Source organism: Periplaneta americana, chromosome 13 (assembly GCF_040183065.1).
Source record: "Periplaneta americana isolate PAMFEO1 chromosome 13, P.americana_PAMFEO1_priV1, whole genome shotgun sequence".
Lineage (NCBI taxonomy): Eukaryota > Metazoa > Arthropoda > Insecta > Blattodea > Blattidae > Periplaneta > Periplaneta americana.
The window spans coordinates 106,788,439-106,808,911 of record NC_091129.1 but is presented as its reverse complement, the minus strand read 5'-3'; the positions used below and the strand labels follow the sequence as shown (position 1 = coordinate 106,808,911).

Here is a 20,473-nt window from a genome sequence, read left to right as displayed (position 1 = left end):
ACCTTTCTTCTTCCTCGATATTTGAAAAACTTGTTTTACTCGTACTAAAACCTACAACCATATCAGAAACCGCCACTGAAACCAACCATTCTTTCTAGATAGTTGAAAATCTTGTTTTTCTTGCACTAAAACCTACAACCAGGAACTGCCACTGAAACCAATCAACCATTCTTCCTCGATATTTGAAAAATTTGTTTTACTCGTACTCAAACCTACAACCAGACAGAAACCGCCACTGAAAGCAACCAACCATTCTTTTTCGATATTTGAAAACTTGTTTTACTCGTACTGATGGCTTCATATATGCTTCAAGAACTGTCTGCTGTTTTGTACGCTAATGTATTCATGGAAAAAAAAATGATAAAGTAGTTGAATTTGAAGTTTTAAAACGACCCACTTGGAATAGAAGCAAAGTTTCACTCTTCTTTTATACGATTTTTTCCCAACATCCTTTAAGAAGACAAAGACATCAGCATCTCGACACGTGTATCCACTTGTAGACTACGAACACTAAACACGACGTTGTTTAGAGTAGTTGAAGGGTTTGGACAAAGTCTCAATGGGATCATTTACCAACTGCCATCAAGACGTGTAAAGTCGAGTTGTACGATGCTTATTGCCTGGGATCTATAAAGAGACAGTGACGACACAAATGCAAGCAAGATGAGCATCGAGGATGCAAATGAAGCTAATGCTGGAACGGGTGTAATCTCCAGGAGGCAAAATTTACGATTCCTCACTGACACATTTACTTTGTTAGACACGTGAAAACATTGGAACTCAGCCTTTCTTTTGGCTGCTTGACTCACGTTGGCAAGTGTCCATTGGGGGGATGTCACTCAGCCACAAAATCCACACACCCAGAATCCGTTACGACACGGATCTTGGCTTTATTAATAGAAATGCTTTTCTCGTCGTGATGTTGTTCCAGGTATGTTTTTAAATTTATAGCACCAAATAGGTACCACCTTCTTTGTGTAGTTATTTTAACGATGTTAAGATAAATCAAATTAATGTGAATTTCTTAAATCTATTATTCCTTCATCATCATCATCATCATCATCATCATCATCATCATCATCATCATCATAATCTTGTTATTCTTAGATTTATATTATTATTATTATTATTATTATTATTATTATTATTATTATTATTATTATTGCTACTGCTGCTACTACTAATTATTGCTATTATTATTATTATCATCATCATCATTATTATTATTATTATTATTATTATTATTATTATTATTATTATTACTGCTACTAATACTTAGGAAAATATTTGGGGCTAAGAGGGATGAAGTTACAGAGAATGGAGAAAGTTACACAACGCAGAACTGCACGCATTGTATTCTTCACCTGACATAATTAGGAACATTAAATCTAGACGTTTGAGATGGGCAGGGAATGTAGCACGTATGGGCGAATCCTGAAATGCATATAGAGTGTTAGTTGGGAGGCTAGAGGGAAAAAGACCTTTGGGGAGGCCGAGACGTAGATGGGAAGATAATAGTAAAATGGATTTGAGGGAGGTGGAATATGATGGTAGAGACTGGATTAATATTGCTCAGGATAGGGACCAATGGCGGGCTTATGTGAGGGCGGCAATGAACCTCCGGGTTCCTTAAAAGCCAGTAAGTACAGTAAGTAAGTAAGTACTACTACTACTACTACTACTACTACTACTACTACTACTACTACTACTACTACTACTGCTGCTGCTGCTGCTGCTGCTGCTGCTACTGCTAGCCCTGATCACATAACAGATTAATTAGCCTAATGCACTTTCAAGACAATAACTTTTATCAAAATTTCACTATGCTGCCATCCAGCGACTGCAAAAGAAGTCACGTTATACTCCTGATGGAATTGCATGGAGTAATAGATTGCAGCAGAATTTCCATCTAGCGGCGTAACCAAAAAATTCATTTTCGACAGTGAATAACCTGGTGGTTGTTCTCGTTTATATGTTGTCATTTCATAACATGGGAATGGCTAATCTGATGTAGGTAATACAGTATATGTCATCATGGCTATTAGTATTGTTACTACTATTGCTACTATTACTACTATTGTTACAATTAATAGGCCTACTGTTACTATGCTACTACTAGTCAGACGTTCCTATGAATTGAGATTAGTAATTAATTCCAATTTATAAATAAAAAATAATTGAATAAAAAATGGCCGAAGTTCAAGCTGCGGCTGAACTGCGCTCCGAGAAGTTGAATGCTGGCGATGGTTTTGTCGAATATTTTTTTGGCCTCTGTGAACTCTCCTTTGTTTTCTTCTTCTGTTTTCGGTAGTTTTATTAATTTTGTGCTTCGTGAAACTGCAAGATAAAATTTTACGAAATACTTTTCTGAAAATTAGGTGTTTTATTTCTTAACAAATTTTATTTTTGCATGTTGTTAGGCATCGTTAGAGCTTTATAAAGAGTACAATTTTTTCGTTAACTTACGTTGAGTGGTTCACGAAACATTAAATAATGTTTTAAATTGTGAGAGTGTGAAAACCATATACAGGGTGTTTCCGAGGTGGTGTTACAAACTTTCAGGGATGATGGCGAAGGGCACATGTATCAATTTGAGATAAGGAACCCTGGTCCAGAAATGACCATGTCGAAAGTTGCAAGCAAAAATAGTTGTGTGGAAATGAAATAATTTTATTCCGCTGTACACCTTATTTATGTGTATTTATCTGTATATCTTACACATACTGTATTCATCTGACATTGTTGACGTTGTCTACTTACAGTATTCCATTCAGTGCGCCGTATGAGGGGTAGGGACAGGAAATTACACTAAAGCAATGCAGATAGCGTAATGTGTAATGGATATGGTCGGTCCTGATATGCACGTCTGTAGACAGCAGTGTATGTGTACAAGTTGCAATGTCCAGTCGATCAGTCCTAGTGAAATGGACGAGTACACGAGAGCTTAATAAGCAGACCTGATTTTCGAATACGGATGAGCCAATGGGAATAGTGGACAGGCTCAAAATTGTATCGGTGCAAGTACCCACGTAGGAGGCATTCTGCCCATACCATGTTTTCACGACTGTTCCAAAGGTTAAGGGAAGGAGGGCACGTGGTGCCAAATTACAATTCCATTTCCACACAACTATTTGTGCTTATAACTTTCGACTCAGTCATTTTCGAACCAGGATTCCTTATCTCAAGTTGAAACATGTGTCCTTCGCCATCATCCCTGAAAGATTGTAACACCAGCTCGGAAACAACGTGTATATATAAGTTTGACTTGGCCGCGAATTTGGCAATTTTCAAGATTTTTCTATGGTCCCTTTTAAAAGTGTACACATATTCTTTACTTTTCAAACGGTGTATCGCTGACTGCTCTAGTAGAAGTAGGTGCGGAACACTGTGAACAAATGTAGGCAACGCTAGAGCGCCCCGCCCTCATAAGTGTATGGAAATATAAAACATTTTACGTCAAGAAATAATTTACGGAACTTCGTGGCGCTTATTTTTTATGTTCTCTCCAACGCTGTTCTGATCAGCATAACCAAACAGTTCTGTGGCTTGTAAACCTCTAGTGCTGGCTCTTAATTCTCAATGTAGTAAGAATATTATTGTCCAAATTTCCCAGTCCTTCAGTGCAGCTATTACGTTTAGTTTGCTCTTGCAAAAGAATTGAAAAACCGGTGACTTTAATCAAAGTGAGCCTTTTATACCTTATTCTCTATCGTCTCCATAGTACCTGCGAATAAGAAGACGATTCTAAATGGACCATACAGATTGCTTTTAATATTTCCTTTGCTGGCATTGCATAAATTCTAATAAATAGTAGTAGAATCTTAATTAACACTGACTCCTTGGGACATTCTTTCACAATCCACCTTTCGTGTGCGGTTCTATTATTTTCAGGAAGCTATTGTATAAAGTTACTTTATAAGTAATCAAATCCTGGAACTTGAGAATCTGTTGAGACTTGTCTGTAATTAGTAACCATTGCTTGTTATGCCCTAGGGACTGCTGCTCAAAAGATGAAATAACTCTGATGCACTGTTATCAGCTCGGCATTGACGAATAGTTATTCATTTATTATTTCCTGTGACAGCTCACCGAATATGAAAAGATTTCCTTCGCTTTTATATCCCCTTTTATTATACTCTCCGAAGTTTAGAATTCACTGTATTCGTTTTGTAACTTCCCTTTTATACAAATAATTCAAAACGTGGACGTAATTACAGCGTTCTTATAGCATTGCATCTTTCATAACTGAGTACTTATTCCATAATTCAGTGGTTACCTAAAGCATACTCGACCTATTTATATTTGTGTGTTACATTCAGTTTTTTCCCCACCATCACCGTCGTCATCATGAACAGTTTAGGTTTAAATTCATTTGAATACGTCCCTATGCATCAGTATGCTTTTGATTTGACTATCATTTTTGGTATTATTTTCTATTGAATCTCCAGCGGAATGTTAGGGTTACAATAAAATTCTACAAAACAATGAAATTATTACATTGAAAACAACTTATGTTACTAGTCTGCGGCATAAATTACAGTGAGTCAGCACATATTTATAGAAAATTATGATTGTATGACATAATTTTTTTTAATTCTCGTGAACAGAATTTTTTTGTGTAACATGAAACCCGGGAGTTTGCCAAATTGCCCAGAGCATGAAATAAAATATGTGATTGTATTGGTAGGAGAACTCGAAAATGGGGTAATCAAACAGGAGAGATCTGTTTCATAAAAGTATAGTAAAAAATCTCTTGTAGCTTACTGTAATAAATTTATATTTCTACCGAAGTTCATTTTCATGTTTCATAATAATTTTACTACCTTAGTAAAATCCCAGATCACATATATAACAGATTGCTCATCCATATGTTAAAATCGGTAGCACTTTGAAGAGAAAAACCGCCAGTATCGCCACCCGTCCGCCGTAAACGAACACGAGATGGCAGTACAGTCGCTAATGCAATTCAAATGGGAGTTACGACGTGACTCATTATGTAACAACTATATGGCAGCATAGTAAACCTGAGAAAAGTTGTTACCGTCAAAGCCTATAAGGCCGAGGAATCTGTGTAAAATGTTTACTCTAGTACAGGAGTACAGGAATGCAAAACTGTACTACAATTGAAGCAGACGTCACAAGCCGGAATACTTAACTCATCCCTTCCCTTCAACCTCGCGTCATTGTAGGATAAGGGGAGAAGAGATATTTATTCAGTGTGCTTGCCAAACTTCACAGAAACGCCATTGAAGGCTCCGGTCTTGTGGACGGGGAACAAACTCTTTCCCCATGCTTCCACCCCTCTCTTCCCTAGTTTTGCATTCCTCCTCTAATAGAGCATAGCCCACATGACAGTACTTATGAATAAACCATCCAGTAGGATGATTTGTAAATATAATAGGAGGTCAGGATTATTAACTCATGCTGAAGGTATGGAGCTATGTCTTCTAGTAGGTACCATTTGAAATAATAGTTGAAAAGTTAACCTGAAACGTTAAATGAGTTCATAAGTATTTTCAAATACACTGCTCCGTCGATTTAGTAGAATGCGTTTGAGTATAAAGAAAGCAGAAAACAGTACAACGTGGTCTGCAGTGACGAGAATCCAAGCCCCCGTATGCTGGTAAGGCATCATGTCACAACGTTCACGTCTAAGGTCTCAGTATTTTTGACAAACAAAGCAAATATTATGGATATTGGTGGAGAGTGTAAGGTGATATTCAATTATTATTTGTTTAGTTATTTATTTATTTACTTATATTATATATATATGTATTTACACTTGTCTCTGCAATTGTATTTGTTTCATTTTTTTTCACGTTACCTCCGACTTTATGTTATAAACAAATATTTCTACTGTGTTATAATTGGGGCTTTGCCCTGTTATAGACATAAATAAATAAATAAATAAATAAATAAATAAATAAATAAATAAATAAATAAATAATAAATGAAAAATTGAATGAATGAATGAATGAATAAATAAATGAATAAATAAATAAATAAATAAATAAATAAATAAATAAATTGGATATTGGTGGAGAGTGTAAGGTGATATTCATTTATTATTTGTTTACTTATTTATTTATTTACTTATATTATATACACGTATATGTATTTACACTTGTATCTGACATTTGTATTTGTTTTATTTCTTTTTTTTCACGTTACCTCCAACTTTATGTTATAAGCAAATATTTTTACTGTGTTGTAATTGGGACTTTGCCCTGTTATAGACATAAATAAATAAATAAATAAATAAATAAATAAATAAATAAATAAATAAATAAATAAATAAATAAATAAATAAATAAATAAATAAATAAATAAATAAATAAATAAATAAATAAATAAATAAATAAATAAATAAATAAATAAATAAATAAATAAATAAGTAATAAATCAAAAAATGAATGAATGAATAAATAAATAAATAAATAAATAAATAAATAAATTGGATATTGGTGGAGAGTGTAAGGTGATATTCATTTATTATTTGTTTACTTATTTATTTATTTACTTATATTATATACATGTATATGTATTTACACTTGTATCTGGCATTTGTATTTGTTTTATTTCTTTTTTTTCACGTTACCTCCAACTTTATGTTATAAGCAAATATTTTTACTGTGTTGTAATTGGGACTTTGCCCTGTTATAGAAATAAATAAATAAATAAATAGATAATAAATGAAAAAATGAAATGAATGAATGAATGAATGAATGAATAAGTACGTAAATAAATAAATAATAAATGAAAAAATCAATGAATAAATGAATAAATAAATAAATAAATAAATAAATAAATAAATAAATTGGATATTGGTGGAGAGTATAAGGTGATATTCATTTATTATTTGTTTACTTATTTATTTATTTACTTATATTATTTACATGTATATGTATTTACACTTGTATCTGGCATTTGTATTTGTTTTATTTTTTTTTTCACGTTACCTCCAACTTTATGTTATAAGCAAATATTTCTACTGTGTTGTAATTGGGGCCTTGCCCTTTATAGACATAAATAAATAAATAAATAAATAAATAAATAAATAAATAAATAAATAAATAAATAAATAAGTAAATAAATAAATAAATAAATAAATAAGTAAATAAATAAATAAATAATCTAGGAACAACTAACCATATCTCTGTACGCCCTGATACAGAATACGATCTCTAAATATATAAGTTATAAATAAATAAATAAATAAATAATCTAGGAACAACTAACCATATCTCTGTACGCCCTGATACAGAATACAATCTCTAAATATATAAGTTATTGTCGCTGTAATGTATTTAAATTGCTATCATAGACCATAAAACTTGTTAATAAAATTGGTAACAGCTTAAGAAGTTTTCTTTACAATTACTACGGTTTTCTCAACATCAACGTTTAAATATCTCACTTAGGCCTATACATAAGTAAGCATAGCCGACAGTGAATGGTCTGTCTCAAAACTTCCATATTACAAGAATATCCTAGCACTTGTAGTGATGCCGTAGTTCTAAAATACTCTACATAAAATATAAAACTAACATACTTCAAAATTATATTGTTACATTTCTACATCTTCGATTCTAGACCAAGAACGATGAGTTCGCTGTATAAAGAAACCCACTTTAGTAACAGTGAATTAAAGCCGCAAAATAGAGATTACAATCAATTTGACGCAGACGCTGACGACACTGGTAACAATAAAGAATATCGAACGCTTCAAATTAACACAAAAAAGGGAAGAAAATCAATGGCCGCGAAACGTCAGAGTTACAAATTGAGGCCTTTCTCGGTCGTCTGCTGCCATCAGTCTCTGTACCTTATTGATTACAGTCTCGACGTTTTTGACATTATTTGCTTCACGAGTTTTAAAGTTGAGGGAGCAGGGGGCATCCTCGGGGAAGGCAAGGTTCCTGCCGCATAAACTTCTACTGTTCTTGAAAAATAGATATCTACTCAAATTGAAATGTTATTTAAAAGTTTTAAGATGTGTTTGTTTAAATAACAAGCAGAATCCAAAGTAAGTTACTGTACTTTACTTGTCGTGCTCTGCCAAAACAATCAGCGAGTCACTTTGCAAACAACTCACCATTAATCCCTTGTCACTTAAAACTTCAGTGCAGTTCTTTTATTATATACGAGTATTGTTTTAAGGAAAGAGTATGGTTGAAAGAGATGGAAAAGCAGTAAATTTTCAAGAAAAAAATGTTTTAATACATGCGTCTATAATGCCTCTGTTCATTAAAAGTTCACCCATCAATAACTTCCTAACCGTTAAATTTCGGACATAAGTATATCAGGTTAAGTCCAAATAAATTAAGGGGGTTAGATACAGCTTACAGCAGTAACCTTTTTGGTAATATTCAACATTTTGTTCCTCCACAATAATAAAAATGGGTATGTATAAAACACTGTCCTCCTGCTACATGAAAGAAATATTTTCACTATTAAAACAAAATTATATATATTTTTCAAAATTCAAAGTTCACTGTACAGTGATGAAGCGTTTCCTTCATAACTCATAAAATGTTTAACTTTTTCATGTTCTCTCTCTTTTATTTTATTGCTGAAACTCATGTTTACAATATCATGCTCTTTCAACTACATTCCTTAATAAATAATAATTTTTTTATTTTGTATTAGAGGAAAATACTGATATTTGGCCTTTTTTTTTAAGAATTTATTTTTATCAGACAATCTATCAAAGGTAGAGAAGTGATTTTGCATCATATTGTACATATGACATGCATAAATACATATAAAAAATTTAATTACATACTGTTGGATAGTTTTTGAGTTACGAAGGAAAAGCTTCATCACTGCACAGTGAACTGCCACCATTTTGAATTTTGAAAAAAAAAAGAATACTTTTTTAAAATCGTAAAAGTATTTTTTTCATATAGCAGAAGGACAGTGTTTTACACGTAAGCTTACTAATTTTCGTTATTGTACAAGATACAGTAATGAAGAAAAAAAATGTTGAATATTTCCAAAATTTTATTGCTATAAGCTATACCTAACCCCTTAACCCAAACTACATTATCTTGAAGTATTTTACGTTACTTCTGAGACACTCTGTATATTTTATGGATGTTTTCCTTTAAGGCAAATGGCAGTAATCCAATAGCGAATTTTCGGACTCACTTTACCGTCAGTAATTCCATGGAGTCCACATCTATGGAGTAACGGTTAGCGTGTCTAGCCGCGAAACCAGGTGGCCCGGGTTCGATTCCCGATGGGGGCAAGTTACCTGGTTGAGGTTTTTTCCGGAGTTTTCCCTCAATATGAGCAAATGCTGGGTAACTTTCGGTGTTGGACCCCGGACTCATTTCACCGGCATTATCACCTTCATCTCATTCAGACGCTAAGGGCCGTATTCATAGACATTTTTAGCGCGGGCTTTCGGTGGATTATCAGCGTTTTTCGTATTCATAAACCAGCGTTAGCGACAGGATATGATTTGAATTCTGTACTAGTAACCAGTGGATAGCCGGGGCTAGCTTAGTACGCTCGTAGCGCGTGCTGCGAAATGTCTATGAATAGCACCCTACATAACCTAAGCTGTTGATAAAGCGTCGTAAAATAACCTACAAAAATAAAAAATAAAAAATTCCATGGACGCCAGATAATCGAGCGTTTGATACATCGTCGTTAAATAGCACATTATAAAGTTTGCCTCTCTTTTATTATCGTCTTCAAGTATCAGTCGAAAACTCTAGAGAAGTATTGACTCAGTAATGTAATATTAAGAAGCATAAGATCGGGACATTCCAAATCCTATACATAGAACTTTTATTTCTTAGAAACTGAGAACAAGTAATTAGATGGAACCGAGCAGTACACCTGAGAGCGTGTTCAAACTTCTCCAAACTCTGCAACGCGGTGTACGATGTGTAATTGAATTAATAACTGGTGCAATTCATCACAAGTCAAGAAAACACTTCAGCATTCTTGACGTGTTACGTGGAAAAGCGAAAACATAAATCTCAACTCAATCCGTCGACTTGGTGGTAGGAACAGCGTGCAGAAATAACGTCAAACACCCCTACCAGGAACGACGAGAACTTTCCTTCTTGTGATTTCCCATCTTAATGTTCATAACTTCTTCACCAACATAGTAATGGATATGTAACTAAATGCGTGTAATAACATATAAAGGGACATCATTTTATTTTTACTAACATTTCTAATATTAACCTGGCTGTACTTTGTTGAGAACAGAAAACACAGTTTGCTACCTCCTTCCACAACTGGAGTTCGATGATACTGGCGTAATATAGAAACAGATCACTTTACTAGGTATAGGAGGGAAGAAAAGTAGTTCATCCATTTATGTAAACTGGGAAATATTACGCTTTTGAGTTTGATAATTTTCATTGGATTTTTATTTAATCAAAATACAGTACAGTATTAAGAATAAGTGTTTTTACTCACGAACTGAGCTGTCCATTTGGACGTATTAATCATGCAGAGTATATTATACAGCACAATCTACAGCACATTAGCGTACACTGTAGTCTATAGTCTATAGAGAATTAAGTGCATATTATCGTACTATAGACTATTTTACCTAATTCCAATTACCAGTTTCGTCCTTCGTGCCAGTAACTCATGTTGAAATAATTCTGTACCTACTCTGTAAAAGAGTACCTTACGTATTGTAAATTCAATCTTCACTTCTGTACGATCCGAAAAGATAAAATTACTCAGAATACTATCTACTGTCCGTCCAAGTGGTTATGTCGGAGGGTCGTAGAAAGGGGGGGGGGGATCACGTGACAGTTAATTACTTAACTAGGCCCTTTCATTTAAGTTATTTTAAGCAGTTGTATGGGTATAATATTACGTAGACTTCCAATTCCTAACAAAAATTATTTTGTTCTTAGAAAAGAGCTAAGACAGCCCAGGCACTAGCCTTTACAGGTAGGCGAATAGAAGTAGGTGGGGAAACCGGGATGCGACGTAGGCAAATGGACGACAGTACCTATGCGAAATGATTCAATATTGAAAGCCCTTTCGTCACTGGAAAACGTGGACATATTTTTGGAACGTACTGTTTACTATGACCGTATGGCTACTATGACTGTATATGCGGTCTTGGATCTGTGTGGAGGACGGTTGAACTTCATTAGTAAAAGGGGTGGGAATGAAGTACATTCAAAAACTCAAGTACAATAAAAATTAAAGTAAAAATAAAAAGATGTCCCCGCACATAAATAAACCTGTGCAACAACGCCTACTTCGCTAAACGCATATTCAAATAATCGCGTATGGTATTCAAATTTAATAAATGTTTAGCCTACGTAGTATACCGAGTGAGTCCAGAGTGCAAATCAAGCTGCTTTATGAGGGGGGGATCATGTAGCCAGTTTCTCTTCTCCTCTATCAATACAATTATTTCGAGCACTGGAATTTCAGAATTAAACATTTTCTCGGCTGAATATAAAAGATTATGTTAAACTTAATAATTTAATCAGATAAATAAATTTATTCTTTTACGATATACATATTTATGAATTTATGAAAAATAAATCGAAGAGAAAAGATACAATTAACGAAGTGCATTACCTCAAATATATAATTTCGTTGCATGAGATGAGCACTTAAACTTTCCTGTCTATAAGATATATCAGTATCAGAGTGATGGCTAGGGTGACCAGATGTCCTCTTTTGTCCGGACATGTCCTCCTTTTTAGGCCTTTCTCCGGGGTCCGGGCGGATTTTTGAAAAATAAAGAAATGTCCTCCTTTTCGTAACTTGTATGTCTGATATTTTGAAAATATGTGATTTGCCGCCTTTTTCGAGTAATTTTCCTGTAGGTGGCAGCAACATTGACAGAATATACTCTCTGCCAACGATCATAACTCTCTTTGCATACAAAGTAATATTAAATTCACATTTTGTTCAGTCTTTTTAAGTATTTTGATAATAATTAGGCCTATAGTTCCCTTGGCTTTCATATGTAGTTAACCGTAAAATCATTTTATATTATTAAGTTTTATCATAAGTATACTGTAATAAAACAGATATTGACATAATTTTAAGTACGAGGCGCATCCAGAAATTAAGTTTCCCGATTTTTCCCCTTGAAAGTAAACGTAATTAGCCGTGTCAATTGCGCATGCGTAACAGATCTATGACGTATCAATCATATGCCAGCCGGAAAGGTCCCCCCTGGTGCCAGTAGCGTGGCAGCAGTGGTCCGAAATGGAAGCTCTAATTCCTTCTCCCGCCGCCTGAGAGGTTCGGTCAGTGATAAAGTTTTAATGCACAAAGCATTGGGCCAATTGAAATTCTCTCTCTCTCCCTCCCTCTCTCCCTCTCCCTCTCTCCCTCCCTCCCCCTCTCCCCCTCTCCCTCCCTCTATCCCCTCCCTCTCTCTCCTCCTCCCTCTCTCTCCCACTCCCTCTCTCTCTCCCCTCTCTCTCCCCCTATCTCTCCCTTCTCTCCCTCTCCCCCCCTCTCTCTCTCTCTAAGAAATTCCTGTCCTCCGGTGAGCGTTTTGGCAACGATGAAGAGCTGAAAACGTCTGTCACACGCTGGTTCCAGGCGGCAGAGTTCTACGACAGAGGGATACAAAAGTTGATCCCACGATACGACAAGTGTCTCAATTCTGATGGTGGCTATGTTGAAAAATAACTGAAACATTGCTGTACCTGTTGCCAATAAATGTATTCCTGAAAGTGTGTGTTCTTTTTTTAAAAAAAATAGGGAAACTTACTTTCTGGATGCGCCTCGTATAATATAGGCCTAAGCCTAAATCTAAATAGGGTAAATATTTTCTGTCCTCTTCAATAATTATAGTACCATTGATTTTCATATGTAGTTAAAAGCATTATTATTAAGTTTTATCATAATTATTTTGTAATATTAACATACTTTCAAGCATGATATAAGCCTAAATCTATATTGTAAATATTTTGTAAGAAAATAGATGTTGACGTAATTTATAATATAATATAGGCTTAAGCCTAAATGTAGGTACATATTTTCTGTCCTCTTTTTTCGAACAATGTCCTCCTTTTGTAAGCTTTGTGTCCTCTTTTCTATCGATGTGTTTCTGGTCACCCTAGTGATAGCTCTCTTTTATCGAATTAGTTGCAAACTGTTTTGCTGGAAAGTCTTCTAAAGTAGGTGCATTTATTGATATAAACAACAGAGATGATAGGTCTGAATATACAACCTGTTCCTTAGTTTCGTCAGTGTATTGTTCATTATACTGAACCGTCTTTCACATTCTGCAGAAGACATTGACACTACTTCATAGGCTGTACTGTCCTTCTACTCTTGTGTTGTTGCAACTTCTTTACTCGTACAAATGGCTTTTAGAGAACCCGGAGGTTCATTGCCGCCCTCACACAAGCCCGTCATCGGACCCTATCCTGAGCAAGATTAATCCACTCCCTACCAAAATATCCCACTTCCCTTAAATCCATTTTAATATTATCCTTCTATCTACGTCTCTGTCTCCCAAAAGATCTTTTTACCTCCGGCTTCCCAGCTAACACTCTATATGCATTTCTGAATTCGCACATATTGCTACATGCCCTGCCCATCTCAAACATTTGGATTTAATGTTCCTAATTATGTCAAGTGAAGAATACAATACGTGCAGTTCTGCGTTGTGTAACTTTCTCTATTCTTCTGTAACTTCATCCCTCTTACAAGCATTCTGATGGGGGCATATAGAAAAAGTTAGTTTTTTTCTTCCAACAGGTTAATAATGCTAAAAGAAGTGCTTATACAAATTTTGGCCACTCGACCGCAATTACGAGGCCGCGCAGGAAGTGATTTTCCGTAGGGTCATTTACAGAAAATTAGCACAATTGCATGGAAAGATTTATTGAAACAGATACAGCAATTGTTGCGCTATTTGTCAACCTATCTCCCACAGGAATTGAGACCTTTGTCTTACCATGGGATCAATTTTTTTTTATCCTGGGATCGTAGAAGTCAGCCGCCTGGGATCGGAACCAGCGTTTGACAGCCGTCTGCACCTCTCTGTCGATCCCATGATATGACAAATGTCTTAATTCCGGTGGGGAACATGTTGAAAAATAGCTCAACAAATACTGTGTCTGTTTCAATAAATTTTTCCAATGAAATTGTGTTTTCTTTCTGTTAACAGCCTCTGGCGAACTTATTTCTTTACGGCCCTCGTAATTGCGGTCGAGTGGCCAAAATTTATATCAGCACTTCTTTTGACATTATTAACATGGTGAAAGAAAAAAATTAACTTTTTTATCTGCCCTCACCGGAATGTTTGCTTGTTAGCCTCAAATATGTTTCTAAGCATCTTATTCTCAAATACCCTTAGCCTCTGTTCCTCTCTCAAAGTGAGAGTCCAAGTTTCACAACCACACAGAACAACCGGTAATATAATTGTTTTATAAATTCTAACTTTCTGCTTTTTGAGAACAGACTGGATGAAAAAGGCTTCTCAACCGAATAATAACGGGCATTTCCCGTATTTATTCTGCGTTTAATTTCCTCTCCCCAATGTCATTTGGGTATATTACTGTTGCTCCAAGATATTTAAATTTTTCCATCTTTTTAAACGATAAATTTCCAATTATGTTTCCATTTCGTACTATGTTCTGGCCACGAGATATAATCATATAGGGCCGTATTCATAGACATTCTTAGCGCGGGCTTCCGGTGGATGATCAGCGAACTAACGTTTTTCGTATTCATAAACCAGTGTTAGCGGTATGATACGATATGAATCCTGTACAAGTAATCAGTCGATATCCAGGAATAGTTTACCACGCTCGTAGCGCGGGCTAGCGAAATATCTATGAATAGCACCCAAAGGGACTAATTTGTCTTTTCGAGATTTACTTCCAAACCTATCTCTTTACTTGCTTCAAGTAAAATTCCCGTGTTTTGTATTTGCTAAAGTGTTAGGTTGCATTATGAAGAGCATGGTCTTGTTCCTGACACCTACGTCATATGTGAGCAATGTCCCAGTTGAGACTGGACATAACTTAAGACTCCTAGTTAATTTTAGCGCGGTGTGATTCACATGTCGCTCCTGGAGTCTTCCTGGTGGCCAAATTGTTGCGACACTCTATGAGTAAACAGTTTGTGTTCTATTTAAGCTGATGTCCAACTTAACACCTACTTCAAAGCATTCAAAAATGTTTTTCTTTGTTGCAGGTAAACGAGCTATACGTTATCTCTTCTTAAAAATCAAGATGCCCTCAATGAGTCTGTCGTGAATCTTGCACCAACGTAAGTAATGCCATTCTATTGTTCAATAGTGAAGGCTGTTTCGTTGGTGTATGTGCTTGAAAGCGACATTGTTCTTTATCATACAATACTATTATTTTTTATTTTTATTTCTTCTTGTTCTTTCATTAGCTACTAGTCACACCCACGCGCTTCGCTGCACTTCCTACAAATAAATATCATTCCCGTAAATCTATTTTATCTTCAAATACAACTTTATTATTACTTAGTGAATAAATTAAATGTGGGATACAATATTAATTTTATTGAAAAATTGCATGTAGGTGTATTTATTTTGCCATATTACAGTTCGCCTGCATTAAGTACATTTTTAATTTTATTGTCGTTCGGAATTAACATGTATTGCTTTTCTGGGCTTCCGGGTTCTAGTCACGGTGCCGGAGAGAATTTTTCTCTGTTCTATCCATCTTTCACCATATGGTAACGCAGAATTCCTGCACAGAAATATCATATGTAATTCGGTACATCATAATAATATTATAGGTGTAATTTGATGTTAAATGTTCATATTTACGTCGTTTAGCATGATAAGCGGATTCAGCAGCAGATCCAGCACAATTGACAGAAGATTTTAAATGAGAAAGGACTAATGTATCTACACATGTAAAATCCCAGATGAGTGATTTACCTTTGGACCAAGGAATTAATGTCAAGCCGTCAGGTCGTTTACCATCCGACCGACTAATACCAGATGGTTCAAAAAGAGTTGGAATGTCACAGGAGGTTGAAGATCTACTAATGATGTTATTAATAGCAGAATGCCTAGGAATGCAGTTGAGATCTTTCGTCCATGGTGTAGAGACGCTAAAGATCTACTGACCCAAATTGGTACGCGCCTACTGTCCTGTACCGGCGATCCTAGATGTATCAATTTCCTTCGTCAACACATTGGAATAGCGGTTCAGCGAGGGAATGCTATCTCCACCCTCGATTCATTTCCTAACTCTATTTCGATGGATGAGATCTTTCTCATTTAATGTGTACCTGCTTCAGCACGGGAAGAAATTTCGTTAAAAAGAAAATGTTATAGGTAAGAGTTTAAAATAAGATTGTTAAAAATAGTTTATATTAATAAATTCGTCTGTCTAATCGTTTTAGTTGCTTGCTTGAAACTACTTCCATTACTCTATCAATATGGACAGTAGCAGCCCAGAAGCTTGAGAGACCTTTGACGGAAGTCATACAGCAGATTCCTGAAGTTGAGAAAATATTCAGTGATAAACTTTTGGGATAGAGTGCAACAAAACTTTTATTAAACATGTTGTACAGTTTATAATTTGATGTTGTAGATTTGATGGTACTCAATTAGTGCATGAGAGCAGAATAATCTAATTTTGAAGCCACGTCGGCAATTATAAAAACATCGCCTGATGCACAATGGATCATGTGCGTGTTCATTTATTCGAAAAAAATCTTCCAGTAATGCTTCGGATACACTTCGTCAGATGTTGTTTACTGTATTAATAAAGAGTTATTCATAAATATCTCGACTTAGAGATGTACATTCTTATATTGGGTTCCGAGAAATCAAACACATAAATACGTTATTCTGATTAATGTATTTTTGAAGTTAGTAGGCCTTAAATTATAGTGGTGCACTGAAGCAACATTTAACGGATTATTTGTTTCTCTCTTTGAGCTATATCACTAGGCATTCAGTGTAAGGCAACGTCATTCACACAGCTTTCATGACAGATAGTATCATTATAAATCCTAATTAAGTGCAAAAGTCCATAAATATTCTTTGTTGATAAATTGGTATAACAAATCAATTTTATCATAGCCCTACATTTCTCAGATAAGATCTGAAAGTTGTATTACAGTGTTTTTTTTTTTTTTTTTTTTTTTAATTTTTCGAACACCAGAGGAATTTGAAAAAAAAAATTAAAATATCTAAAATTCGAATTATTCAGTAAATTATTTATTCTAAAATTAATATAAATAAAAGAAATTATTGTATACATTCGTAAGCAGTAATGAGTAATGGATGTACAGTGTACCTTATCTTAACTGTTGTCATGTTTTATACATATCCACACTAAAAGCAACCGATAGAAGAAAACACTTCAACTTTCTTTACTAGAGTTAAACTTGTCTGTGCTGTATGCTTCGTTTTTATGAATGCTACAGGGCTGTTATACATACAATTCAGAAATTTACAACGAAACAGACAAACATTTTCGATTTCTTTTAAATTTGAAATGTGCACTGATGTTCAAATATACTTGACCCTACTAATCGATGGTGATCGATAATTTGTTGGTGTAAGTATGGCTTCTTTATTTACTGTTTTTATGAATAGATAGTAAAGATATTAGTCAGTGTTGCCAATAGTATATAAATATACCCGCATTACAGAATTCAATATTTCATCCACCTCTACTAATTGGGTTTAGCTGGAAACCGCTGATACTGTCAATTATGAGAATAATTTATGCTTAATCTCCGCCTCAATAACACTGCCACCTATTGAGAACTAGCGAGACTGTTTCAAAGTTTGTCAATTTTTTTATATCCTTGGTTCTGACTTATCCCGTTGTTAGAAAGTTCGCTTACATGATCATAAAATCGTAGATCAGACATTTTTAAAGCAAGTGTATATTGGAGTTGAAACTTACCTGAATCCTACTAATCGATAGTAATCGATCATTTCTTCGTGTAAGTGTAGCTTCTATAGTTATTACTTCTATGAATAGATGGAGAAGATAACAGTCAGTGACACCAATAGCACATAAATATACTAGCATAATAGAATTCAAAATTTCATCCTTCTCTAATAATTGTGGAAAGCATTAGGTTTAGCGGAAAACTGCTGATACTGTCAATTATAAAAATAATGTGTACTTAATCTACATTACCATTTTCTCCAACACTTTTTTTACCCGTCCCAATAATAGTGTCACTTATTGAGAACTAACGGAACTATTTCAAAGTTTGTCAATTTTTTATATCTTTGGTCCTGAATTGTCCCACGGTCAGAAAGTTCGCTTATCCGCCTACAAGTTCTCCAGAACAAGTTCCTGCGAACAGCAACAAATGCCCCCTGGTTTTGTAAGAAATCAACAACTGCATCAAGAATTGGGAATTCTTCCACTAGAACAATACATCCATTCAACATCAAAATCCTTCTTCAACAAACTTCCTGACGTTCCTGGAGCTGTGACATACAACATTGGAGCAAGATCTTGTCAGCCATCTAGACTTAAAAGGAAACTTCCTCAAGACATCTTTCTTAGCGATACTGACGACTCTTCATAAATTTAACACAGAAAATCATTATCATATTTTTATTCTCATAATTCACAAAAATGATTAATTAACTAATTTAAATTACTTAGAGGAGCCATTAGAGCCAACCTCAGCATGATATTCTGTATGTGATATTCCATAATTTAACAGTGGTCTGTATAGCAAGTTTGCTGGTCGACCAATAAATAAATAAAAAAAAAGTTCGCTTATCGATCAGACTGTTTTAAGTCAGATCTTTGAATGTCAGTGTACAACTATTAAATGTTTTAGTAAAATTATTCACTTAGGCCTATGATTTTTGTAGCCTATTTTAAAAATATTGTATATTGTTCAATATTTTTAATGTTAGTACTATTACATAAAAATTCTGTATTCAAGGTTATAATTACTAAGAAATTCAAAATAAATAAGAAGTGACAGTAATTTAATTTTTTTCCCACTTCTCGATATCGGACATTTTTAATAATCGGGAGATGTTTGCTATTTTGAAATATCACTACATATCTGAAATCTAATCATCGTAGCATATAAGAAAGATAGACTGAAAAGCTGCCTAAGGCTATTTGACAGGCAAAAAAATAGCTCTATTTTATATTATGAACAGGTATATAAACATTTATACATTCTGTGAAGTCATAATGGAGATTATTTCGCTAAACGTGGCACTGGAAAAAAGTTTGAAGCAGAAGTTAAAAGCTTAACGAATCACAATTTGATGCTTCAAGTTCCATACACTTCTTTCACAGTAATCCTCTTTGAAAATGTGATAACATTTTGTTTTAGTGTGGCTTAGCTCTTCATGCTGTAAACTCTCATATATTTGATTCCGTACGAACTTTTAGCGAGAACTTTCCAGAGAGAAAGTAGTTTGGTTATTCCGACAGTGGTATGAATATTTATTGGAATTGGCTACCGTGCATAGTAATATTATACAACTTTTTTCAATAAATTTATTAACTCCGGGAATGTTAGTTATGTTGGACTTTTTGTGCATAGAAATTAAATTACTCCCATAATAGCAATAATTTTAACGTTCTATCGATGCTATGTACGTCATAACATTGCTGGCTTAAATCCCTTTAATTGCTACGTAATTTCAGTAGCGTTGTGAAGTTTAATTCATTGAAATTATACTTATTTCGATAGAAATTCTGCCATAAGAGCGCCATACATTTAGAGACGATTTCATTAATTTGTAAATGTTTCATGAAAAATGTCTAAAGTTTTCATATGTGATTTCCGAAGAGTATAGTAACATATTCCTTTTCCTTGCGACAGTTTCATAATGTGAAATTTATTCGTCTATACAGGGTGATTCAAAAGGTAAGGTCAACCGTGAGGAGATGATTCAGTGCGACTTTTATAGCAGGAAAGTGCTTTGTCAGTTTTATTTATTTGCAACCCTTTCAGAGTTACAATACGTCAAACATTTACTCACAACTAAGGTGACGTACTTACAATAATTTTACTAATTTACAGTACTTTATTGGAGCAGTCGCTCAAAATGTCCTCCGTTTGCACGCAAACATAACTGGGCGCGTTGTCTTGCTGCGCTGTGCGCAAGATCTAACAGCCCGTTTCGTAGTCTGGTGTTTGTTGCAGCTGCATTAATTCTCTGGACCAGATGATCTTTGTCTGTAATCTCCGTAGCGTATTACTCATTTTCTCTCATAAAACCCCATACAAAGAAGTCCAGAGGCGTCAAGTCAGGAAACCGTGCTGGCCAATCAACATTTCACGGCGTGTGTTCCGTTGTCATTTCATCAATGGTGAAAATCATGCTTCGTAAACAAACCTAGATCAAAACAACTGACGGTAAATTAGTATTTATTGTAAGTATCATGAGATGTGGATTAACTGTTTGGCCTGTTGTAACTCTGAAACGGTTGCAAATAAATAAAACTAACAAAGAACTTTTCCGTTCTAAATTTCGTCCTGAATCATTTCCTCACCGGTTGACCTTACA

General features: G+C 34.6%; 1 protein-coding gene across 1 annotated transcript in view; it reads left to right on the top strand.

The window, feature by feature from the left end:
* The window catches only part of LOC138712207 (tyrosine-protein phosphatase non-receptor type 13-like), a 1,532,948-nt gene that overhangs the window by 1,461,503 nt on the left and 50,972 nt on the right, over nucleotides 1-20,473 (top strand). The window contains exon 5 of the mRNA XM_069843726.1: nucleotides 15,166-15,240. Within this exon, the coding sequence (XP_069699827.1) occupies nucleotides 15,166-15,227 (62 nt within the window). The 3' untranslated portion in view covers nucleotides 15,228-15,240. The remainder of the gene's footprint in view (nucleotides 1-15,165; nucleotides 15,241-20,473) is intronic.